A 27325-nucleotide genomic window follows, 5' to 3' on the forward strand; every position below is an offset into this window, starting at 1 on the left:
TTGTGAGACAGCTTGGTCTATCATGGAGTACTCTAATGCACACAATCTTATCATTTTTCTAAACCAATGTTCAAATGGGGGACCCTGAGAGGCCAACCAATGGGTTAATATGATTTGTTTCCCCAGCACTCCCGCCTTCCTAAGGAATAGGATCTGTGACATGGATAAGTGCAAGTGAGGCGAGGACTGTACACCAAACAGCCATAGGCTAGGGTCTAAAGGTAGTACCTTATGTAGTAGTGCAGAACAGAGGCGTTTTATCTGCTGCCAAAATTGAATAATTTTCCCACATTCCCAGAAACAATGAAAATAATGACTTTCCATAGTCGCACATTTAGGGCATGCTGCAGAAGTGGTAATTTTCATTTGAGACGCTTGTTGGAGTAATATAATACTGCCAAAGAAACTTGTATTGGACTTCTCGTAATATAACATTCTCTGTAATGGCATATAATTCCTTAAAGCACTGCGTAAATTCCGCTAGTGTTAATGAGAAGAGTGTCCAATCAACCCATTTGGTGTAGACAGGAATCAATTTAGAAATGGTATCCAATTTCTGTATTTCTTTATAAAAAAAGGAAAGAGATGGCTTTCTCATGCCGCTAATGTGAACCATGTCGCGGATCTGCCGTGTATGCGGATTTTCCTGCATCCTCGGTTTCATGGCATTTATAAAGTGCACTAACTGGAGATATGCGAAGGAATCCGTGTTTGGTAAGTTATATCTTTGTTGTAGGGTTCCAAAAGAAAGGAGAGATCCCGTCGCCTCATCATACATATCATAAATATAATTAAGGCCAACCGTTTGCCATCTAAAAAATACCTCTGTCTCCCTTCCCGGGGGAAACAAGGCGTGTCCAGTTATCTGAAGCAAGGAAGTCAGACGAGTTGGCACGTGCCCCATTCTACATAACATCAACCAGGTCTGGCGGCATGTGCGCAGTAACTCATGAACCTTAAGATGGTTAGGTATTAGTTGGGTTTCTATTTGCAATAGGGGGTTTAGAGAATGCACCCCATACCACTCCAAAAGGTGCGCTAGGGGGGTATAAGTGGAGGTGGAGGAGAGCCAGTCTCTCACATAGCGAGTGTTGCACGCCAAGTTGTACAATAGTAAATTGGGGCACTTCACCCCCTCCCCTTTCAATTGAACTAGTTAGTGTGTCCATCGTTAACCGAGCTTTATTGCCACCCCATATAAACTTCCGGAGAGCTCTTTTAACCAGAGTGTGATCGGACTTTGAGAGGTAAAGAAGTACCATTTGAAAAGTATACAGCCAATTAGGCAATAGTATCATCTTAAACAAATGTATTCGTCCGAACAGGGATAGCGGAAGCAGTGTCCACCTGTCCAATGATTCAAGGGTTTGTACAATAAGGGGTTGTATATTTGTCTTGTATAATTTAGTTATGCACGTGGGAAGTAGGATTCCCAAATATTTCAAGGAGTCCGTCACCCAACGGAGTGGAAATTCCCCCTGCCAATTGCCACGAAGCTGCCCTGTAACATCTATAGCCTCTGATTTAGAATAGTTAATTTTAAGGCTTGCAAAAGCGCCAAAACAGTTTTGGATGTCCATTGCAGCAGAAAGGGATTGGAGGGGTTTAGTGAGAAATAGCAACAGGTCGTCTGCAAAAGCAGCAATTTTGAAAATGTGATTAGGCCCTCCAAATCCCTTCACTTGAGTGCTAGCCTCGATTTTCCGAAGCAATGGGTCCAAAGATAAAATATATAAGAGGGGGGAAAGGGGACAACCCTGACGGACCCCCCTTTTAATCTCTAACACCCCAGACAGGCAGTCATTAGCTAATATGCGTGAGGTGGGGTTATCGTATAGTAACGTGAGATATTGTAAAAATTCCCCTCGTATCCCAAACCGTTGTAAGATAGAAAAAAGGTAGGACCAGGCTACTCGGTCAAAGGCCTTTTCCGAGTCTAATGCCACCGCCAATGTTGGGGAGCGCTAGGAGAACGATCCCACTCCTGGGAGATGTGTGTGCCCTTGGGCCACGGCTCGACGCCAGAGGGGTTTGGAGAGGTGCCGCGGGAGGCGTGGCATGCCCGAGCATGGGCTGGACGGAGGCAAGCTGGAGTGAAGACTGGCAGACAGGCCCTCCTCCGGACCTGCACGCTTCGGAAGACCCAACAACGCAATGTTGGTCTTGTGAACAGTCCTCCGACCGTTCCCAGCCCTTTCGGACCTGCCGCAGGGTACGGCACGAAGCGGCAGGCCAGATGGAGGCCAGGGCAGCGAAGACTGGAACATGGATTCAGACGAGACTCAGGCATAGACGTGGACTCAGGAACGAGGTGCAGGATCCATAGACGTGGACTCAGGCATAGATGCAGGATCCTTAGACTTGGACTCAGGCAAAGACGTGGACTCAGGAACGAGGTGTAGGATGCATAGACGTGGACAGGCACAGGCGTGGACTCAGGACTGGATGCACAGAGGTGGAATCAGGAACGAGGGCTGAAGAAAGACATGGGCACCGTCCCTCAGGGCGCCCTACTCAGACCACCCGCGGGACTGAGTCGCGGACCACCCTGCCTCATGCGCGCCCTACTCAGCCCTGGAAGGCTGGTCGCGGACCACGCTGAGAGCGGGAGAGCACAGGAAAGAGGAAGCAGGTTTGCTGCACTCCTGGCAGCTCAAGGCAAGGATACGCTGCACTCCTGGCAGGTCAAGGCAGGTTAAAGCATCAGGATCAGGAACAAGGATTAAGACAGACCTCAGGGCTGGAACAAGGACATCTGGAACAGCAGGAACATCAGGACTGGAACACGGATACTGGAACAGGAGACACACCTCAGGGCTGGAACATGGACATCTGGAACAGCAGGAACATCAGGACTGGAACACAAGTACTGGATGAAGAGACAGACCTTGGGACTGGAACGGCAGGCAGGCAGACATCAGGACTGGACGAGGAGCTCCGACAGGGAACAAGAAACACAGGACCTTGCAGAAGTGCTGGAACACGGACGACTTCCTGGAGCGAAGGATCTCAGGAGTGACCAACTCCTTGCGAAGGCAAACACAGACTGAACGCTGAGCCCTTTAGTAGAGCTGAGGTGGACAACGCCCAGGGAGGGGTCAGCAGGGGGCCACACCTGGCTGGCCCTTGAAGAGGAGCAGAGAGGCGCGCGCTCGCGCCCTAGGAGGCTGGAGAGAAAAGCTGGAAGCTGGTGGCGTCCTCAGCCATGTGGAAGGCCCAGGGAAGCAGTGAAGCAGCCCTGGGCTGGAGCTGGGTGAAGGCAGGTCGCTGGAGCAGCTCCCATCCGCAAGGACTGAAGCAGGAAGAAGCAGAGAGAGGTAAGGCTGGCTGCAGGGGAAGCAGGGGGCTGTAGCAGGCTGCAGGCACCGTTCCACACTGCAAGGCTGAAGCAGGAAGGCAGAAGCGAGGTAAGCTGGCTGCAGGGAGAACAGAGAGACTGCAGGCAGAGTAGAGAGCTGTAGCAGGCTGCAGGCACCAGCAGGGGACGGCTTCCCTGCTGGGCAAGGACCCGGGCTGAAGCAGGCACCGGCAAGGACGGCCTCCCTGCTGGCTGAAAGGTCCCGGGATCGCAGCAGTACGTCGGGGGAAGGCAGAAACAGGAGCAGAGGAGCCGGCCCGCATGGCAACAGCTGCGGGGACAGCCCCAGCTGATTCAGGGAGATAGAGAAGCAGCAGCGTCAGCAGCCCAACTGGCTGTGAGAAGGTAAGAGCCTGCCCACGCTCCTCGCGGGCAGGATCGCAACAGCCAAAGCCGGTATATTTTGTTGCTGGCATATTTGCATAGCGGTGAGAATTTTTATAATATTCGCAGTGGGCTTCCGTCCACTAACAAAGCCTGTCTGGGAACTTAAAACCAAACGAGGTAGTACCACACTCAACCTCGTAGCCAAAATTTTTGTGAGTATTTTGTAATCGCAATTGAGTAAAGATATGGGTCTGTAGGAGGAAGGGCATAATGGGTCTTTACCCGGTTTTAAAAGCACGGTAATATGGGCTTCATTGAACCTAGTCGGGAAGGATGTTTGCTGCAATCCAGCTTGAAAATAATTGGCTAATGGGTTATATTTTGACAGAGTGTTTTATAAAAATCGTATGAAAACCCATCGGGTCCAGGGGATTTCCCTGTTGGCGCAGCCATGATTACCTGGGAAACTTCATATGTCTGAATAGGGCGATTTAAAAAATCCCGTTGGTTAGCAGTCAGATTCGGTAACTGAAGGCCCTGAAAGAATTCGTCCTCGAGGAGCCGTCCACTGTCCTGCTCCCCAGCATATAGCAAAGCGTAAAATTGTTTGAAAATGGCACATATTTCCGGCTCTTGTGAGGTAAGGGCCCCTGAACCCGTCCTCAGGTTTGTAATAAACGTCTTTGGTTTGTATGGTTTGGTGAGATTTGCTAGTAAGCGACCAGGTTTGTTCCCAAATTTAAAAAAGTTGCGCTGACCCACCTGTAAGTAAGTTTGAGCCCTAGTGTGCAACATAGTGTTCAAGCGACCGAGGATGCCATGAAAGCATGTTCGATTATGTTCCGAATTGAGCTGGATAAGCGCCTCTTTCGCCCTGCCCAAGTCAGCCTCCAATTGTAAGATGTGTTGGTTTAGTTGTTTAGTGCGAGAGTGGACATAAGAAATTATTTCCCCTCTTAAGACTACTTTCCCTGTGTCCCAAAATAGGTGGGGCTGATCCCTATGTTGTTGATTGTTGCAGGCATAATCTTGCCATTTATTCCGTAGAAATGTATGAAAGTGAGTATCCTTACTTAAAAAATTGGGGAATCGCCAAATGCGAGCTTTATGAGCAGGCGTTCTAGGCATAAGTTGTATGGAGATTGAACAGTGGTCTGATATAGCTTGAGGTTCGATTGCCGCAGAGGCTATATCGAAAAAGTTATTTATAGGAGCTAATATGTAGTCAATCCGTGACATCGTTCCATGAGATCTAGAAACATGAGAAAAGTCCCTCTCAGTCGGATGCAGGGTACGCCAGGTGTCCAATAAACCCAAGTGGTGACAAAGATATCTTATGCCTTTGAGGTTGGAACCAGTCACCAATTGTTGTGGGGGATGTTTATCCATGGATGGATCGTGAACACAATTAAAATCTCCAGCTAGATAAAGATTGCCTTGTGTACTTTTATGCAGTTCATTACAGAGATGGGTAATAAATGTGTGACTATATGCATTAGGGGCATATACATTACATATAGTTACAGGGATAGAGTTCCATATGCCTATAAGTATAATATAATGGCCCTCTGAATCAGAAATAGTATTTAATACCTGTAGATTCGCAGTTTTGCTAATTAAGATAGCGACTCCCCCTTTTCGGCGAGCTGCAGCAGAGTATATGCAATTACCCACCCATTCACGTCTGAGTTTCTGGCTCTCTGCCGCTGAAAGGTGCGTTTCCTGAATGCATGCTACCTCTGCGCAGAGGCGTTTAAGATAAGACAAAACCTTTTTTCGTTTGATAGGCGTCCCCAGACCGTTGACATTCCAAGATATTAATTTCGTCAGATTGTCATAGAAGTGACAGGGTCAATGATGCCAGTCTGCCCGTAAGATAAGGGGGGACCCCAGCCCTGTCCCTCCCCCGTTGAAATGCATTCCAGAGTCTGGGATGGCAGAGAACCCATCGGGAACCCAGTAGCCCATTCAGGTACAAAACAATCCATAAAGAATAAGTCCATAATATATGATTTATCAACAATGTAAAGTGGAGAACCGACATTTGGACACTAAATTGCTTAAAAAACAAAACCTGAACCCCTCTCCCTCTCCCCCCTCCCTCCCCCTCTCCACCCTCCCCCTGTACCCCCCCCCCATTTCCCCCCCACTTTCCCAAACAAACCGCCAATTAGGCAATGTGAGATCACGTAACCTGTGCTCAAGCGCCAGCCCCCCTTTCCACCCCATATTACCAGTTCACATTACTATGGGTCCAAGAGCGAGTAATGGTGGAAGATGAAATCCCATTGAACTCCAGCATGCCCTCGCTCTTGATGAATGCAGAGTCTCCATAGTCCCCCTCGAAGCCATCGAAATGAGAATGTGTAAACGGGGAAAAACAATGAAGCTGGAGCTTCACAATTAGGCAGGGGTCCATTGTAAGATGAGGCAATAGATATTCATTCCTCCGATGCGTATCCTGTATAGTTCAGGTCTCCTGCATTTCCAAAGCTATACCAGCCGCTCCTCAGCCCGGGATAGAGTCGAGGTAGGCCTGCGCTGCTTCCGGAGTGAGAAAAGTATGTTGAGCGTTCTGATGCCAAATTTTCATTTTCGCCGGAAATTGCAACGAAAACTTGATCTGCTTTGTGAAATATCGGTTGCAGACTGTGGAGAATTGTTTTCGCTGTTCCGAGACCCGGATCGAATAATCTTGAAAAATCCTTATTTTGTGCGTTTTATAACTGATTTCCCGCTTGCCGCGGTATGCTCTCCAGATTATAGCCTTCTGGGCATAGTTCAATAGTTTCGCGATTACTTGATTGTTTTATTTATTGAAGTCACTGAATATCTTTTTACTAGAAAGTTTTCCAAGTATAGAATTTTGATGAACCAAGCCCGTTTTTAATAGTTCTTCAACATGTATTGTACCGCTTTTACTACAAACTAATATAAAATTAATTTGTCATCATAGATACTTTCTTTATTGGCAATAGCATAATAATATTTAAATATTGTCTTTATTTTAAAAGATGGCTTCTTTTGTGTGTCTCCTGGGCCTTTAATGCAGTATCTAATTGCATATTCCATCATATTTACATGTAAAAAGACATCAAACTAATAAGCAGATCTGTCATCTACTACTTTTCCTCAGGCTAACATGAGCAGGTTTAAAACTGTTATTCTTAAATCATTAATCTTATATCTGTAAAAGCAGAATCAGGTTTAATGGTATTATCTAGTACAGTAATGGTGGAAAACTGCTTTTGCTGTCAGATTCAAGAAATGATGACCTTCTCCTCCCTCATGGGTTATATAGAATGTGGTCCTGTTAAACTAGTTTTTCATATGTATATCTACAATTTTTTGAACATTATAAATAGGTATCTAAGAGCAGATGTCAAACACTGTTTTTGTTATCTAAGAGCAGGTATTGAATACTGTTTTTGTTAGATGATCGTAACTAAAATGGTATTGGTATTAAAATACTTTGTGCCTAATACTAATACTTCGAGTGCTAAAATATTGTAATATGCAACACTTGAGAATTAATAATAACTTATAGCTACCTATCCCACTTAATTCCATGTTAGCAACTAAGGAGATCAACTGAAATTGTGGCTATGAAGTGCTTTTGTTTGCAGTAGTAACTTTAATCTTTTCTGTTAAATTTCAAGGGCCTTCACTGTGCGTAAGAGATACTAAACTTAAGCGCATGTACAGCAATGTTAATGAAAGTGATTCTGAAGAAAATGACTTTGAGAAAGAGGAACAAAATGAAGCAGTAGACAGAAAAGCTAAACTGCATCCACGAAAATTGTTTAAAGCAGCTAAGGAGAATGTCACATACAGAGGTGAATTGAAAGCATGGCTACATCCACTGTAAATCTTCACTCATTATCAAAGACAAGAAATAAATACAGATGTTGATATTCGAATGGAATTTTGGTAAAATATATAGAATGCATAAATATTATACTTATTTTAGTCTTGATGAACAGTGCCAGATTGAAAGCACTGAATACTGAAGACTTCCATACAAGAACAATAGCATTGGTAGTGGCAATGCAGGCTTCCTTACTCTGTCCCAACAGTAATAAAGCACCACTCTTTTCAATAGACACCTCCGTTTGTTTATGAAAGAAAAGGCAAATGATCATACTATTTTGATGTCCTGGTGTAAAAATATAGGTTTAGATGGATATGTGTTAGCTTGGATTACTGATTTATTTGTAAGAAAGAAGTACTAAGGTCATGGTTAAAAATAAACTTTCTTTTCTGCAGGAACTAAGTTGTGGGATGCCTCAAGAGTCATTGTTGCTCAGATTTTATTTCACAACCATTGGTTGTAGGTTATGTTGTGAACTTGGTCTAAGAACATATTTGTATGTGAATGATATCCAAATTGTTGTTTCTTTAGGAGTAGGTGCAGTGGTGGCTATTTCCCAATTGAATGATAATTTTAAAATTATTTATAATTGATTTTTGGAGAGCAAATTAGTTTAGAATGTTAACAAGTCTAAGGTTTTGAGAGTGGGAAAGCCGATTTCAGAGCTTTGCGATATATGATGAAAAGATTACGACCATTCTTGGAAAAGGGGGCCTTTAAAACTGTGGTCCATGCATTGATTAGGAGGTCCATATTCAGCCACTGTGCAGCTCGGCTAGTTAGCTGGATAAATTTGGCAGCACCACTGAATATATCCAGATATTTTAAGTTAGCCAGATAAGTTTATCTGGTTAACTTTAGGACAGGTCTACGGAACAATCAGAGTTAGCCGAATAAGATATCCGGCTAACTCTGAATATTGGAGCAATTCTATACTGAGAGTTTGGGAAACAGTTAATTAAGAATAAATAAATAAATAAATGCAGACCCAAGCAGTGCAGGGAAATAGTAAATTCTACAAAATAAAAATTATTTTAGTTTCTGCAGATCTTGTCCAGGGCATATGGGGAGGTCACCACAGAATGTTAGAAGCCCAACTCTGGTCTGTACATCACTGTTTTTTATGTCCATGTTATGGGATTGTTCTGAGCTTGATCAACTCATGTCAAATAAAGTTAGTGAAGCCTGTGGGCTTCAGAAGGACCAGGCACTGACCCTGAAATCATAAGATATATTTGCTGAGATTTTCATAAAAATATTGCGAAATTGCAAGTCTTGTGAATCCTGAAAGCAGTAGACAAGCTAAGAGGGAAGAACCAACAGATGTGTCTGAGCCTGTAAAGGCCTAAGAAGTTAGACAAATTGTGGTTAGGCTGAGCTAAGTGAAAGGGAGAGGAATGTTTCTACTGCTGGGCTTCAGCTATTTTGCGTGCAACACAGAACTGCATAAAAATGATCACACCTGTAAGAGGTTAGATATCTTCACATTCCAGACTTCCAGAAGTGGCAGAGCAGAACAATTCCTTGGGCCCTTATACAACGTCAGTAAGGAATGTATACTTTGCCTATTATACTATATTATTACTAGGTGCTGTGCTCCTGCTTGCTTTGATCGCCAACCCTGCCAGTGAGCTCTCCACTCATGTTTGTGCCTAGGTGGACAATGCAAGGAATGGCTGGATGGGGCAGGTGTTTCTAAGGAAGGGCAGAGAAAGAGTTACAGAATATTTGACCTCGCGCTTCCTTTTTCCCCTTTGACTGAAAGCATGTGGGTGTTAAGGGAACACCCAAAAAAGAGTAATAATTACATGCTAACATCAAAAAGCGGGTTTTATGACTCCATCAGCTGGATGTGTACATTATTGGTATCTTGTACTTGTTCTGCTGGGTGTTCGGAAAGGAGGTAGATGCATGGGGGGGAGGATCATTCAGTAAGGAAGGTGTAAGTCAGAAGGTTTGCAGAGGCTGTGTGAAGGTGATGGATGGGGTGCATGCATGTGGTGGTGTAGGTGTTGTTGGGTTGGTATGGGGGTGTGAGTGGTGTGTGGTGCATGGGCACTTTCCCCATTGCATTCTCCACCTTCTCCCCCTCTTCCTATCCACATTGCAAGAGAACTGCTATAAATTACTGTTTTGCTGATACTTAACCCCAGTATGACTGCATGCTATGTACCCCAGTGGAGAGGTAAATTATTGGAGAAAGTGTGGGCAAGTTGGCAACTTCATCCACATTTGGTGGACATGTGCATCAGTCACAGATTTTTGGAAAAATCATTGACTGGATTTCTCAGGTTTTGGGGGAAAGAGTTGACTTGGATGCCCGCCATATTTTGCTCAATATTCCCAGTGAGACTCAACAAATTTCAACAAAGTTTTTGTCTCCAGGTCTTCATAACGGCCAGCTGCGAACTGGCAGCTTTTTGGAAACAAGTAAGCATTCCTTCTATTTCGGACGTTCCTCTTAGACTACATACTCATTACTGAATGGCTTTCATCACGGCCTCTTTGCATAATCTGTTACCTTCATTCAGGAAGATTTGGAAGCCTTATATGAGATGGAGGGCATCCCAGTCGTCAACTTAGAATCCCAAATCAGGATCTATTTTTGTATTTGCTGTGACACCTCTCTGTATCAACACATATCCGTTTTGGTTGTATACTGTACACTTGAATGATGTAAAACTGGGCTGGGTATTCTGGAATATTGTGCTCTCTCTTATTCTTTTTTCTCATTTGAATTGTGTATTCCGCTACTAGATCCTGTACCGCACGAACTGGAAAGTGGTATAAATGATGATCTATCTGCCTCTCTATATATGCTTGGGTTAAACATTAAGGGGTAGATTTTCAAAGCCTATTTTGCATAGGCCCAGCGACGTGCACAAGCTCCGGGACGTGTGTAAGTCCTGGGGCTTGAAAAAATGGGCGGGGCGGTCCGGGGGCAGGGAGTGCATGTGGCCAGAGACCTCTCCACTGCTGCTGGTCCTGGGGAATGCGCGCCGGCACTTGGCTGGCACATGCAACCTATACCTGCCCAGAGGCAAGCGTAAATAACAAAACAAAGGTAGGGGAGGATTTAGGTAGGGCTGGGGGGCGGGTAAGGGAGGGGAAGGTGGGGGGCAGAAGGAAAGTTCCTTCCGAGGCTGCTCCGATTTCGGAGCGGCTTTGGAGGGAACGGAAGAAAGCTGCGCAGTTCGGCACGTGCAAGTTGCACAATTGTGCACCCCCTTGCGCGTGCCCCCCCTGGATTTTATAACATGCGTACAGCTGCACGCGCATGTTATAAAATTGGGTGTACGTCTTAAAATCCGGCCCTATGGGGTAGATTTTCAAACCCTATCGCATGTAAATCCAGGGATTTACGCGTGCCAGGCCAATTTTCAAATGGCCTGGCCACATGTGTAAACCCCGAGATGTGTGTAAGTCCCGGGGCTTGATAAAGGGGCGGGGCGGTCCAGGGGCGGTGCGGTCTGGGGGCAGAGTGGGGCTAGAGGCTCCTGGCACAGCGTTCATTTGCTTCTGTGCCAGGGAATCACTTGCCAGCAGGGTGTCAGCACGCGCAACTTGCCCCTGCTCCAAGGCAGGAGAAAAAGGTGAAATATTAAAATTCAGGCAAGTTAGGATAGGGATAGGGAGAGGGCAGGATAGGGGAAGGGAGGTTAAGCTAATTGGAGCGGACTGGGAGGGAACTGGGAAAGGCCCTGATGTGTCGCCACACATAATTACTAAAGTTGACCCTCCCTTGCGTGCGCCGATCCGGCATTTTATAACATGCACGCGCCAGCGCACGCATGTTATAAAATTGCGCATCCATGTGTGCATGCCAGGTAGCGCGCGCACACATAGGTTTTGAATATCTACCCTTAAGGATGGGGGGGTTGGAAGGATGGTAATTCTAAATCTTTAAAACTGAAATTGATTGTCTGTTATGCCTTTATTATGCATCTGTTCTGTTACAACATTCAATAAACTTTAAATTGAAAAAAAAAACATGTTTAAACATTGGTTCAAAAGAAAGTAAGTATAAGTGTGTAGGGGTGTATGTATGCATGGGTGAGTTAACAGAATGTGTGGGGTTAATCTGGAAGGAGCAGCAGTTACTATCATAAACAAATTGCTGGGTAGACTAGATGGACCATTTGGTCTTTTTCTACTGTCATTACTATAGTATACTCTCTCCAGCTGTATATGAAATGTTATATGACTGGGGAATTTTATGCAAAGACATGTCATGCTATGTTATCTTTTAATTTGTAGTGGTATCGGAGAGTTTATCCACTGTGTCTGTAAATGACATCTGTCTTGCTGAAGGGGATGTCTGGGAGGCAAGTAGCTCAGATGTAGGAATGATGTGTCAAAAAATCAGTGAAGAGTTTACAAGAAAAATTCAGGTAACTTATTCTTTAAAGATCAAGTCATTTTCATATTTCTCTGTTCTTAATAGAAAAAACAATTTTCTGGACTATGGGGTGTGCAGTCATTTTGTTTCATTTTTGTTTGTTTTTTTCCATTTTTATTATGTTCATTTTTAGTGCATACTACATTTTTTTTTTACTGTCCACTTTAGATTTAGTGTGCACAGGGACGGTAACTTTCAAATGGGTGCATATATACGCATGTGTGTCAACATGCGCCCGGATACTTGGCCATTTTGTAATATGCACACACATACACGCTGGTATGCTAACTTTTAAACAGGCTCACGGGCACACATGTGCGCGCATTCATGAACTCGTATCCAGAGACGCATCCATTTTATAACATATGTGCTTATATTGGCACATGTTATAAAACAGCCTGTACATGCATACATGTGCACTCAATTTTAAATGCATGTGCGCATGTATGCGCAAATCCCGCATCTATCGAGTAAGTGGGGGGAATTTTACAAGGAATGCGCGCCGATGCCATAGCTAGTTTTCCCATTTTGCCCAGTTAAGGGATAGGACTTCCAAACCCCCTAATTTAATAACCTCCTTCCCCACCCCCACCCCCGGTTAGCCCTGACCCTTAAAACCCATTGACTTTCATAGATTTGTTTGGTTTAATACTTACACACCATCCATAGCCGAAGTAAATTTACACGGCAGGTGACCCCAGCACTTGCAAGAACACGTATTTACGCATACATTTCTTGGCCTATTTATTTATTTGTTTAAGACTTTTATATACTGACATTCATTTGCATATCACATCGGTTTACAAAGAATGGTAAATTTAACTTTGGAAAGGAAAGTAAAAGTTACATGTAACAAGGAGATAAAGGAACAAGGTGGGGAAGAAAAGGGAAGATAAAAAGGAGGGTCAGGAGGACCAAGGACAGGCATTTATAACTGAACTTGAAGGCATAAATAAATAAACCATTATGTTGTAGGGTAAGGGGGGGAGGGGGGAGGGTGAGTACTGGGGGGCTAGAACAGAAGGAGGAGGGAGGCGAGGTGAGAGAGTCGAGATTATGTAAATTCCAGTTTGAATAGTCAAGTTTTTAATTTTTTCTTAAAAGTCCTTGTGCAGTGTTCTTGGCATAAGTCCGGGGGCATAGAATTCCATATTGATGATCCAGCTATGGATAGCGCTCGTTCTTTGGTGGAAATATGTTGGATAAGTTTGGGCAAGGGTATTGCAAGGGATCCTTTGTAGACGGATTTGGTGGGTCTGTTAGAGATATGGTAGTGTAAAGAGTCATTAAGCCAGTGAACATTCTGGTTGTGAAGAGTTTTATGAATAACTAGCAGTGGCCCGCCACGCGTTGCAGTGGCAGAGTCAAGTTCTTTTCCCCCCCTCCCTCTTCCCCTTGCTCATATACCTCAGTCACACATTGTCCTCTCCCTTGGTCACTCCCCCCCTTTCCTCCCCTGTCCCCACTCCAACTCTCTCCCCTCACACTCACCCCTCCCCCTTTGGTCACTAACCCCCCCTTTCACTCCCCTGTCCCCACTCCAACTCTCACCCCTCACAGTCACCTCTCCCCTCTGTGTCGCGGTGGCCCGCCACGAGTTGCAGTGGCAGAGTCAGGTTCTTTCCCCCCCCCCCCCCTTCCCCTTGCTCATATACCTCAGTCACACTTTGTCCTCCCCCTTGGTCACTCACCACCCTTTCCTCCCCTGTCCCCACTCCAACTCTGTCCCCTCACACTCACCCCTCCCCCTTTGGTCACTAACCCCCCCTTCACTCCCCTATCCCCACTCCAACTCTCACCCCTCACACTCACCTCTCCCCTCTGTGTCGTGGTGGCCCACCACGCGTTGGAGTGGCAGAGTCAGGTTTTTCCCCCCCCCTCCCCCTTCCCCTTGCTCATATACCTCAGTCACACATCGTCCTTCCCCTTGGTCACTCACCCCCCCTTTCCTCCCCTGTCCCCACTCCAACTCTCACTCCTCACACTCACCTCTCCCCTCTGTATCTCTCCCCTGACACTCACCGCCCCCTTCATTCTCCCTCCCCTCACTGTCACCTCTCCCCGCCTAATCCCTACCCTTTCGTCAGAGACAGCACACCCTCTCTGAATCTCCTTCCCTGACTCAGATCCCCTCCCGCTCGCAGTGCCCTCCCAGCTGATCCCCCCCCCCCCGTCCCTCTCCCTCTTGTGCGGTTCTACGAGGCCCGCTCCCGAAGACGCGAGGTCAGCGAGGATCCCTCCCTGTCGTGCACGTGAGCCATACCAGATCGCCACCGCAGCTCCTCCCAGGTGTCGAAATTCGGCTGGCCGACACCACCACGCCCAATATCGCCGACGGTCCACCGCTGCTGCTCCTCCCAGCGCCATGTTGGTCCTGCTGTGCCCGACGTGCGCTCCCGCCCGCGCATGCGCAGTACAGCAGCTTCATTTCCCAAGGTAGATAGCGTGTATTGCATGTCTGTCCAACAGATGTCGCTGTTTTCCCCACACACATGTAAAAACATGTTTTTCTCTGTAACCATGTGACATCTATGTAATCTAGATAGAGAAGAACCTTGCCGAAAGTGAAAGCATGGTTGTGTCCAAATTTGAAAGCAATTGGTGCAATAGTTTCTGAGATTATCGATTACGTCCAAACTATTTTACATTTTTATTTATATAGATTGTGAGGCTCTTATGGATGATTCTGGAGTGGATCGGAGGCCAATGGAGGTCTTTAAGAATTGGCGTGATATGTTCTTTTCTGCGGGTATTGGTGAGGATTCTGGCTGCTGCGTTTTGCAGCATTTGGAGAGGTTTGATGGTAGTTGTGGGTAGGCCTAAGAGTAGTGTGTTACAATAATCAATTTTTGTAAATAATGTGGCTTGGAGGACTGTCCAAAAGTCATTATAATGAAGGAGGGGTCTATGAACCTGCAGTTTGTAAAAGCACTCTTTGGTGGTGTTATTGATCATTTTTTTTAAATTGAGTTGGCTGTCAAGAATGACACCTAGATCTCTTACATGCTGGGAGAATGTGAAGGAGTGGTCCAAGGGGGAGGGGTTGTAGTGATCTGGGGAGATGATAAGTAGCTCTGTTTTAGATGTGTTGAGGGCAAGGTTGAAGTTTGAGAGAAGGTGGTCGATCGAAGTGAGGTAGTTGTCCCAGGTCTTGAGGGCTTTAGGTATAGATTCTGTGACGGGGATCAGGATTTGGATATCGTCCGCGTAGATATAATGTGTAAGACCTAGGTCAGCAAGGAGTTGGCAAAGGGGCAGAAGATAAACAATCTATTAAAATGTTGTGACTGATGGTGTCAAAGGCTGATGAAATGTCTAACATAGCTAGAATGTAGGATTGGCCTTTGTCAAGTCCTTTGAGGAGGGTGTCTGTGAGGGATTTTCACAGTGTTTCAGTATTAAAGAATTTACAGAAGCCGAATTGGGATGGGAATAAGATGTTATGTTTTTCCAGGTGATCAGTAAGTTGCAGGTTAACTATCTTTTCCATAAGTTTAGCTAGGAACGGAAGGTTAGAGATTGGCCGGAAGTTTGACGGGTCTGATGGGTCAAGGTTAGGTTTCTTTAAAATGGGTTTGAGAATGGCTTGTTTCAAAGCAGTGGGGACATATCCAAGGGAGAGGGAGCAGTTGATAATTTCTGCTAGTGGTTTAGCTATAATATCTGGGATGGTCAGAAGGGATTTTGTAGGGATGGTGTCAGAGGGGTGTGAGGATGGTTTCATTTTCTTTAGCAGTGATAATATTTCAGAGGAGGAGGTGGTTTCAAAGGAATCCAGAGTGATATTAGGATTTTTAGGAATGACCTTGGGGGGGATGGGGGGGATGGTTGGAATCGTGACATAAGCTTGGCAATTTTGTTGTGGAAAAAGTCTGCTAGTTCATTACATTTGCTTTTGGCTTCATTATCTGAGATGGGGGTGGAGCCGTTTTTGTGAGCTCTGAGACATATGAGAAGAGGGCTTTGGCGTTGTATTGGAAATTATGGATTTTAAGGGAGTAATAGTCTTTTTTGGTTTTGAGGATGGTAGTTCTGTAGGAGTGGAGGGCGGATTTATATGTGGCTAGTAAGGTAGGGGAAGGATCCTTGCGCCATTTCTTTTCTCTGGCTCCTAATTCTTGTTTGAGTATCTTAAGGTCAGGGGAATACCAAGGTTTTTTTGTATTAGATGCAGGGTTTAGTTCTTTAGTCACAAGTGGGCAAAATTTGTCAGTGATAATATTGGTTATCTTGTTCCAGGAGGAGAGAGCTGTGTCGGAGTTAGAGACGTCTAAATTATTGAGGGCTTTGGTGAGGGGGAGATAAGATCGTCTTTATGGTGAGCTTGGTTTTTATAAGTGAGTGGTCTGACCAGGGAACAGGGGTGCAGGCAGGCGAGTCAGTGGGGAGGAGGTGGGAATTTATAAATATCAGATCTAGAGTATGGCCTGCTTTGTGGGTGGGACTTGTTATAATTTGTTTAAAGCCCATCGCTGACATGGAAGATAGAAAGGCTTCGCAGGAGGGGGGAGGGGGAATAGAATCTATGTGGAGGTTGAAATCCCCAAGGATAATGGCGGGGATGTCCATATCTATGTGGTCGGCAATAAATTCAATGAGAAACATAGAAACATAGAAACATAGAAATGACGGCAGAAGAAGACCAAACGGCCCATCCAGTCTGCCCAGCAAGCTTCACATTTTTCTCTCATACTTATCTGTTTCTCTTAGCTCTTTGGTTCTATTTCCCTTCCACCCCCACCATTAATGTAGAGAGCAGTGATGGAGCTGCAACCAAGTGAAATATCAAGCTTGATTAGTTAGGGGTAGTAGGGGTAGTAACCGCCGCAATAAGCAAGCTACACCCATGTTTGTTTTACCCAGACTGTGTTATTCAGCCCTTATTGGTTGTTTTTCTTCTCCCCTGCCGTTGAAGCAGGGAGCTATGCTGGATATGCGTGTAGTATCAGTTTTTCTTCTCCCCTGCCGTTGAAGTAGAGAGCTATGCTGGATATGCGTGAAGTATCAGTTTTTCTTCTCCCCTGCGGTTGAAGCAGGATATGCATTGAAAGTGAAGTATCAGGCTTATTTGGTTTGGGGTAGTAACCGCCGTAACAAGCCAGCTACTCCCCGCTTTGTGAGTGCGAATCCTTTTTTCTTCTCCCCTGCCGTTGAAGCAGAGAGCTATGCTGGATATGCGTGAAGTATCAGGGGAGTATGAGGGGAGTATGAGGGGAGTATGAGGGGAGTATGCGTGAAGTATGAGGGGAGAGGTGTTGTTATCAAGGAGACCTGGGGGAGTGTAGACGAGGCAGATTTGTAATTGGGACAATTTGAAAAGGACGATTTCGTATTTGGGGGCGGTGTTAACTATCTGGGAGATTAATTTGAGTTCTTTCTTGGCAGCTAATAAGAGACCTCCGCTCTTTTTTTGTGTCTGGGTAGGGAGAAGATATCGTAAAGATGTGTAGGGAGTTGGTTCAGGAGGACTATGTCTGAATGTTTGAACCATGTTTCTGTTATAGCACAGATTTCTGGCTGACTGTCAAGCAGAAGGTCAATTCCCAACACGATCATGCCCATGCTTTGCTCCTTTTTAGAAACTTTTTATTTGTGCATGCAGAGGGAGGTACGTGCATCCATGGGTGGCTTTTAAAATCTGCTCGGCATGCACCAACCCGACTTGTGCGCATATCTCCCGGTTTTGGCACATGCAGGGTTTTTAAAATTTGCCTTATATTTTATACATTAGCCCTGGCATGCGTGTATTTGCGCCCAATTTTACAATGGGCACTCACAGTCACGTAAAGTTGGGTTAGAGCAGCTCAAGTGGGGTAATTTTATAACAGGCATGCGTCCATGCACTGACCAGTTTCACCAGTTCATCCACCTGTTTGCCCAGTCTACAGTTAGATCCTCTAAACACTCTGGTTCATTAGCTTGTATCCCCTCCAGTTGACCCAGACCCCTCAAATACCGAGAGATGCCTAACAGTTTTATTTAGACTTGCATTTCCTCCTTAGCAGAAGTAAAGTTATGCAGCACTAGACCTGTGCGCATGCCCTGACACATATGTACTTATGGGCACATCTTATAACACTGGCTGGAATGCCCATGCCCCACCCACACATGCCTCTTTTTTCTCCAATGTGAGATATTTATGCATCGCAATTTACACATGCATATGAGCGTGTCCACCTGATTTTAAAAGGTGTCCACATACACACACAAATGCCCATGCGTGAATATTTCATGTCAAAGCAAAAAAGGGCGTTGGCATTTCAGGACAGGGCCAAGAGATGTACGCACCAATTTGCAAAATTAGGAACACAGATATGCATTCTGGGCCTATTTTATAACATATGTGCATGCATATAAAATGGCTGCATATCTGGGTGTGTACCGATGCACGTGCATATATGTGCACCCGCGCGACCATTTGAAAGTTACTGTCTAATAGAAACCAACTCAAATTGAAACAAACATTCTGTGTGGAATTACAAAGAAAGGTTTACATTTATGGGCAAATGTATTAAGTTCCTAAAATATCATAACCAAGATAGTTTAGGAAGTGGACTGGATTTGCTACAACTGATAATACTTATTTCTATAGTGCTACTGTCTCGGTTCTGCTATGATAGTTAATTCTAAGTAAGACAGACATTAGTAAGGGGTTCCCTTAAAGATTACTCTCTTTACCTTAGAATACAGTGCTCCTTAGAAATGATTCATCATTTTGAACTCAGTTAATTATTTATTAGATCAGAGGCACTCAATAACTCAGTCAGAGATATATTCTTAAAAAAGAATATGATTTTTATTTTACATGAGGAAAGTATTTAATTGATGAAGTCATATAATAGATTCAGAAAAATAAAAATGGTTCTTACCCATGAGTTAAATCTGCCTGGATCTCGGGCATGCCATATTCTGGATAGCACAGCAGCCCCAATCTTCTGGACCACACGGTATATATACTCTTTTTCTGATTGATCATTCATGGGCTTATGACAGAAGAAGTTAAATACTATTTTTTTATTTCAATATAAGTCAAGTTAAACTATCTCAGAATCACTTGGCCTAATGTATTGTAATTACATATGTAAGTCAGGTTACATGGCCAGGAGAATTTAGCTGGGTGCTTTGATCTTGCTTCCATCAATCTATTTAATTGATAGAAGAGCTCCTGATTACATATTACTAACTTCAATACAAAGTAAAGAAGTATCAAAATAACATAGGCAGCAAGCATCTAAAATTCCTAATAACTAAATATGTGAAATTCTGCATGCAATAGGTATATGTCTATACTAATTGTAAAAGTCAAAAGGCATCATCATTTATCTAGAGTTTGATGCTAATTAAGACAAACTCTGAGAGCATTTCCAAGTACAATACATCAGTCATAAAGGTCATTCTCTGTTCCTTATCTTAACAAAGCTCAGCTGTCTTCACAGTTCTGACAGCTGCAGGTGGTCGATGGAAAAGATAAGTACAGAAGAAAAAAAAAATAAAATAGAACTAGAAACAGCAGTATAGCACAGGTCATTTCAGAGATTCAGAATGGCTCAGAGGTTACTGATTTTCATACTTCTGTGTTTTTGAGGTACAGGGACCTAGACACCATGTCACTACTATATTTGTACACAGCACTGTAAAAATACACAAAAGAGACAGTCTCTGCGCCATAGAGCTTGCAATCTAGTTAAGACAAACATACAGGACAAAAGAGACTTTAGGAATTTCATTTATTAAGGAAATGGTTGAAGCCAATAAAGTTGTGATAACTTATGCCTCCCGAGAAACTGAAAATATCAGTTAGATATTGCTTTTGAGGACTAATTTTATTAAACCTCAGCCTTTATACTTGGTTGTAATCTGCTGTTTTATTCAGAGTTGTGACATTTTATTAAAATATTAGTTTTCAGAATTCAAGAAAAACATAAACAGATTAGGGCCTGATTTTAAAAAGCATTTACTCGAGTAAATACATTTTATCCCAGGACAAGCAGGGTGGTAGTCCTCACATATGGGTGACATAACCGGATGGAGCCCTATCACGGAAAACTTTCTGTCAAAGTTTCTAGAAACTTTTGACTGGCACACTGAGCCTACTGAGCATGCCCAGCATGCCATTATCCCTCAAGCCACAGGGGTTTCCCTTCAGTCTCTTTTTTTCCGCGCTGCAGTTTGCCTCACGGTTAGGAGCTCTGTGTGAATCCTCACACAATTTTCCTCATGGAAAAAATATTAAGGATTCCTCAGAAAAATATCCCCTCATAGGGGTCTCCCATTTAAAAACCTTTTTCTTCGATTTGGTGAGTAAAATAGTCAAATTTTGCGGTCGATACCGATCTCACCATCCCTCGGTGTCCGCATGTCATCGACAGCTGTCAGGCCTCAACCTTTTGCCATTATGGCAACAGGATTCAGAAAATGCCCAGAGTGCCCTCGCACTATGTCGATAACCGACCCTTATGACGTGTGTGTCTTATGCCTCGGCTCTACACACAACGTCTTCTCTTATTCTAAATGTGCCGAAATGACACCGAAGGGTAAGCGGGCTTGCCTGGAAAAAATGGAAACTCTGTTTAAACTCCAATTGATTCCATCGACATCTACACAGTCCTCACCGGCAGGGGTATCCAAAAAGGTGATAATAAAAACCTGCCGGGTACATGAAGGCAGTGGTGACCGCCCTTCACCGACTCCATCAAAGTCATCGACAAAATCTACCTCGGCGCTGGAGAAAGACCGGGCCAAGAACCGTGAAAAACATCAACAACGGTACCGATGGGACTGCATGCCCGGTGCCGGTACTGATGCCGGAGCGACTTCGATGGCCATCGAACTGCTCACAAAGAGGACAAGGTTAGAGGAGCCGAGTATGCTCTCTATACCAGAACATCCAAGGCGATCCCCACCGATATCGGTGCCGGGTATTGCGCCCCCACAGGGATCTGTGGAAGAGCCAGTTCCGCCTAATCTGCCACCCCCTGTAGCTACTCTGTCCTCATCAGCTATACGGGAGGAACTGGACAGATTTATCCTCCAGGCAGTCATCGATGCCCTCCGGGAAATACATCACCAGTGCCGGTCCACATACCAGCACTGACTCAGGAGCCATTGATGTTCGCACCATTGCTTACCAGACTAGATACATTGATCGGTGCCTTACCAACACAGCCTGTGCCACCGATACCCAAACAACAGGTGCAGCCTCCAAAGGACCCGATTCCTATTCCTGGGTCATCGGATGAAGAAGGCACCGACGATGGTCCACAGTCACCGATACCTCAATCGATGCCTGGACCTTCAGGACTCTTGGGACCGAGACGTCCGAGATTTCCTTCTAATGCCATCGGTGCCACAACCATTTCCATCGATGCCACCGAAGCATACATTGAAACCATTGACGGATCCATCAATGCCTTTACGTCCTTCAACACCAATCTTCCTTCCTCGTCCAGGACCTCGACCAGAAACCTTCTCAGACACCTGGGAAGATATGGACACTGACTCTTCTACAGAAGATATATTGTCAGAACCCTCTCCTCCAGAGGAAAGGAGAAAATCTCCACCTGAAGACCTCTCCTTTGCAAATTTCATAAGGGAAATGTCAGAAACAATCCCATTTGATCTAAAAACAGAGGAGGATATAAGACAAGACATTGGAGGTATTCCAATTTATTGATGCTCCAAAGGAAATCGTGGCTATTCCAGTACACGAAGTACTAGTAGACCTGCAGCATCGACTTTGGGAGTATCCCTGCACTGTTCCTCCAGTGAACAGAAGAGCAGATGCTACTTACTTGGTGCAGCACATACCCCGTTTCCAGAAACCACAATTCCCACATCAGTTGGTAGTTGTAGAATCAGCACAAAAGAAATCAAGGAGGTTTCATCAGCATTCCTCAACACCTCCTGGCAAAGATCAAATGTTTCTGGACATTTTAGGATGCAAAATGTTCCAGGGCTCCATGCTGTTGTCAAAAATTGCCTCATATCAGCTATACATGATACAGTACCAAAGAAACCTGTGGAAACAGGTTCAAGAAGCAGCAGAAACTCTGCCACAGCAACATCAGGACACCTTTAATACCATTACACATAAGGGCCTTGAGGCTGGAAAGCACGAGGTCCATGCAGCTTACGATTCATTCGAAACAGCCTCTCGAATGTCAGCAACGGGCATTAGTGCCAGGAGATGGGCATGGTTGAAAGCATCAGACCTCAGGCTTGAAGTTCAAGATAGGCTAGCTAACTTGCCTTGCACTGGCGAAAACTTGTTTGGTGATAAAGTACAAGATGCCGTTGCACAACTTAAAGATCATAATGAAACTCTGCGTCAACTACCAATGATCACTACAGAACCCCCATCTTCTGCCAGATGCTCATCTAGGAAAGATGCTAAAAATCCATTCTACCACCCTCGCAGGTATTACCCACCTGCTTCTCGAGAAAGAACAACTAAGCCACCTCAGAGAGGACATCCTAGACAGCCTAAAGCATCCAGACCCCAGCCTCCACCACAAATAGGCCAGGCATCTGGATTTTGAAGAGATTCCAGAGAACAGCAGCCCCTCCAAAAATCCAAATCCAAATTTACCTGTAGGAGGTCGAGTTCATCACTTTATACCCAATTGGATGAACATCACCACAGATCAATGGATAATTTCTATTATAACTCATGGTTACCATCAAAATTTTCTCACGATACAGGAAAATTCCCCACCCAACTCACTGTGGATACACAAAGATCACACAACTCTTCTAGAGTCAGAAATATCCAACCTTCTGGACGCCAGAGCCGTGGAAGCTGTTCCCCGACCTCAGCAGGGCAGAGGATTCTACTCCTGCAATTTTCTCATTTCAGAGAAAACAGGAGGCCTCCGCCCCATCTTAGACCTCCGCAATCTCAACAAATTTCTATGAAAAGAAAAGTTCAGGATGGTGTCCTTAAGCACCATACTTCCCCTTCTACAAACAGGAGATTGGCTCTGTTCTCTGGATCTGCAAGACGCTTACGCTCACATTCCAGTTTTCCCTCCTCATCGCAAGTAACTACGTTTCCTAGTGGGAAACGCTCACATTCCAGTTTTCCCTCCTCATCGCAAGTAACTACGTTTCCTAGTGGGAAATCAACATTTTCAATACCGGGTCCTGCCTTTCGGACTTGCCTCGGCACCCCTTGTATTTACAAAGTGCCTAGCAGTAGCTGTGGCCCATCTATGCAAGAATCACATACACGTCTTTCCTTACCTGGACGACTGGCTCATCAAGAGCCAATCCAAGCAAGAAGCTCTCGACACTCTAAATTGCTTCACTCGTTGGGATTTCTCATCAACTACAAAAATCCCACCTGATTCCATCTCGCCTCCTGCATTTCATCAGAGCAGAGTTGGATACCACAGTGGCAAAGGCCTTCCTGCCCCTCGACCGCGCAGACACATTCTCCAGACTAGCTGTATCTCTGCGCACAAAGAAAACAGCCTCAGCCCATCAATTCCTAACACTACTGAGACACATGGCTTCCATGGTCCACGTCACTCCTATGACCAGATTAGCCATGAGGATAACGCAATGGACTTTGAGATTGCAGTGGCTCCAAGCCATTCAAACACTGTCATCTCCAATTTAAATAACCCACCAATTATGTTTATCTCTTCTCTGGTGGACGAACACGAACAACTTGCTAACAGGTCTACACTTCCAGCAACCAGTTCCGCAAGTAACCTTAACCACAGATGCATCCACCTTAGGTTGGGGAGCTCATGTGGACAATCTTCAAACTCAAAGTACTTGGACAAAGCTCGAAGCAACATTTCAGATCAACTTCCTAGAGCTTCGAGCTATACGTTATGCTCTTTATGCATTCAAGGACTGCCTTTCTCACAAGACTGTTCTAATACAAATAGACAACACAGTTGCCATGTGGTACCTGAATAAACAGGGAGGCATGGGCTCTTATCTCCTCTGCCAAGAAGTCACGCAGATCTGGGACTGGGCCCTAACACATTCCATGTTTCTCCGGGCCACTTATCTAGCAGGCATATACAATGTAGTTGCAGATCACCTTAGCCGTCAGTTCCATCCCCACGAGTGGTCCCTGGATCTGGCAGTAAAGACCAGAATCTTTCAACAATGGGGTCAACCAACAATAGACCTCTTTGAGTCCAAATTGAATCACAAAGTGGACAGATTCTGCACCGTGCACAGACAGAGAAACAAGTTAGCCATGGACGCCTTTGCTCGTCCCTGGAACTCAGGCCTCTTATACGCGTATCCCCCGATACCGCTCATAGCCAAAACTCTAGTGAAGCTACAACAGGACAAAGGGTCAATGATACTCATAGCCCCGTATTGGCCTCGACAAGTATGGTTTCCCATACTTTTCAACCTCTCGCTCAGAGAACCCATTCGCCTGGGCACAGTGCCCACTCTCATAACTCAGAACCAAGGCATGTTACGCCATCCGAACCTCCAGAACTTATCCATCACAGTTTGGATGTTGAAAGCTTGATCCTCCAACTGCTCAACCTTTCAACTCATGTCTCTCAAGTGCTTATAGCTTCACGAAAACCCTCCACATGAAAATCCTATCGTTCTAAGTGGAATAAATTCACCATATGGTGCACGTAAAAAGGTATGGACCCTTTTTCCTGCCCCACTCCATCTCTATTAGACTACCTCTGGCATCTTTCAGACTCTGGCCTCCAGACCTCTTCAGTGAGAGTACACCTGAGTGCTATCTCAGCGTACCATAAGGGAGTAGGGGATGCCCCAGTAACAGCGCAACGCCTTATCAGTCGATTTATGAGGGGTCTATTACAACTTAAGCCCCCTTTACAGCCACCAGTCACTGAATGGGATCTAAATGTAGTACTAACAAGGCTCATGCGTTCCCCGTTTGAGCCTATAGATTCCTGCGATGTTAAATTTCTTACATGGAAGGTTCTCTTCCTAGTAGCCATTACATCTGCTAGAAGAGTTAGTGAGCTACAAGCACTTGTATCATACTCACCCTATACAAGGTTCCTACATGACTGAGTGGTTCTACGTACTCACCCTAAATTCCTTCCCAAGGTGGTTACTGACTTCCACTTGAATCAGTCTCTAGTTTTGCCCACATTTTTCCCAAGGCCTCACTCACGAAGGTTAGAAGATTTTACACACTTTGGACTGTAAACATGCATTTACATTTTACCTAGACTGCACTGCAGTCCAGAGGAAATCCACCCAACTCTTTGTTTCTTTTGATAAAAACAAACCAGGAGTTGCAGTGGGAAAACAAACTCTTTCCAATTGGCTAGCAGACTGTATTAAATTCTGCTACGACAAAGCAGGCCTTCCTCTCAAGAAATGAGTAAAGGCGCACTCAGTAAAAGCCATGGCAACCTCAGTAGCACACTATCATTCAGTACAGATTGCTGACATCTGTAAAGCTGCAACGTGGAGCTCTCTTCACACATTTGCAGCCCATTACTGCTTGGACAAGGAAGGACAACAAGATTCAGCCTTCGGACAATCTGTCTTAAAGAACTTATTTCCAGTATAATCCCAACTCCTTCCACATCCAACCTGCCGTGATTTCAGGCTGCCTCATTTTTCCAACAGTACACCAGTTGTTGTGCCTGTTGCACAAGTTGAACGCTGTTGGTCCAAACATATATGACTCAGCTTGCTAATCACCCATATGTGAGGGCTACCATCCTACTTGTCCTGGGATAAAGCAGAGTTGCTTACCTGTAACAGGATGTAGTCCTCACGAAACCCACCTGCCACTCCACGGAGTTAGATCCGAAACGTTTTATTATTTATTTTTCGCTCACACTTATTGCTACAAACGAGACTGAAGGGAGACCCCTGTTGCTCGAGGGATAATGGCATGCTGGGCATGCTCAGTAGGCTCAGTGTGCCAGTCAGAAGTTTCTAGAAACTTTGACAGAAAGTTTTCCTTGATAGGGCTCCGTCCGGTGACATCACCCATATGTGAGGACTACATCCTGCTGTCCAGGTAAGCAACTCTGCTTTATTTGAGTAAGTTGGCTTTTGAAAATTGCTACAATATATGCCATTGAATTGTCCATAGGATTTACTTGAGTAAGTGCACTTTACTCAAGTAAATGGCTTTTGAAAATTTCTACAATAGCAGTTATATTTACAGGCATAACTCCTTTTGAAAATTACCCCCATTAGTAAATAAAATAGCTAATTCTTGGTGCGGCATTTATACATTGTTTAGTGGATTGTCTCTGGTTTTCTGTCTCTTTTCAGCTGTAGCACATGAATGGATTGTAGCACATGCATACATAGTTGAAAACTTGCTTTGTGTAACATTTTAGTGAGATTCAACTAAATGAATAGTTCAACAAATAATATAAACACTTCTTTATAGAATCGCTCGAGAAAACTGGACTGTTTTACCAAGCAATCTTTAAAATCAGCTCAGCAGCATTTGGCTTCAATGAGCATTCAGATCCACGAAAGTAGGTTAGTAGGAGAGAACCTCAGAGACATATTCCCTTTAATATTATATACCATCTGCTTTTCTTAAACAGGTTATCTGTTTGTTTTTATAACAGGATAAAACGGCTGGACAACTTCCAAATTACCATCTTGGATGAGCTTGAAAGCTTTGAAAAAGATTCACAGTTTTTAAAAAATATGGAGAAAGAATTTTCAGTATGTTCCTAAAATTATATATTGCAACATAACTTATTTTTAAACATGTCATCTGACTTTTTATATTGCCTTTTTATCATAGGTTAGTGTTGCTTTTCTATCAGGATTTTTCTTGAAATGTATAGGTGATAGATTTTACAGCCTTGTGAATTCTGCTTGGAGATATGTTAAGTGTCTTTCTAGTCCTATGAAAGTCGAGTCCATCACTGACTTGTTGCATGATTTTGAGCCCATCTCTTGTTTTTTGTTTGGTCCTGTTGATCAAGCTGTAGATGTGAGAAAGAGCAGCCTGATGGAAAACATAAATACTCTAATGAGCTGAGCTTTCTTGAATAAAGACATTTTTTTAAAAGTAGATAGGGGATATTGACAGGTTCTCCACAGCCTTTTGGTATCCATTTTACAAACCATTGTAACGTAGCTTGACTTTATTCCAAGACACAAAACTGATGTCTAGATTGTACAATAAAGACCACCCTAACAGTGTCTTAATTTTATAGTAAAAAGGATCATTTCTAACCCTTCAGTTATTGTTCTTATTTTTATTGCATTATAACTTTTTCTCTTTATTGTAATAAGACTAGCCAGTACCGGTATGACATAATATAAAAAGCTATGTCTATCAGTCGCACAAAGATTGGGGTCATTTAATTTTTGTTTTTAAGAACTACTGCATATTTTTAGTGTTTATTATAGATAATTTTGT

The 27325-nt window shown here is 44.3% G+C and overlaps 1 protein-coding gene across 8 annotated transcripts in view; it reads left to right on the forward strand.

The window, feature by feature from the left end:
• The window catches only part of SYCP2 (synaptonemal complex protein 2), a 752024-nt gene that overhangs the window by 689406 nt on the left and 35293 nt on the right, over nt 1–27325 (forward strand). For all 8 annotated transcript variants that reach the window (XM_029611557.1, XM_029611556.1, XM_029611555.1 and 5 more), the window contains 4 exons: nt 7345–7521; nt 11814–11947; nt 26333–26427; nt 26520–26619. In XM_029611557.1, coding sequence (XP_029467417.1) covers nt 7345–7521; nt 11814–11947; nt 26333–26427; nt 26520–26619 — 506 coding nt within the window. The remainder of the gene's footprint in view (nt 1–7344; nt 7522–11813; nt 11948–26332; nt 26428–26519; nt 26620–27325) is intronic.

This window comes from Rhinatrema bivittatum, chromosome 8 (assembly GCF_901001135.1).
Source record: "Rhinatrema bivittatum chromosome 8, aRhiBiv1.1, whole genome shotgun sequence".
NCBI classification, from domain to species: Eukaryota; Metazoa; Chordata; class Amphibia; order Gymnophiona; family Rhinatrematidae; genus Rhinatrema; species Rhinatrema bivittatum.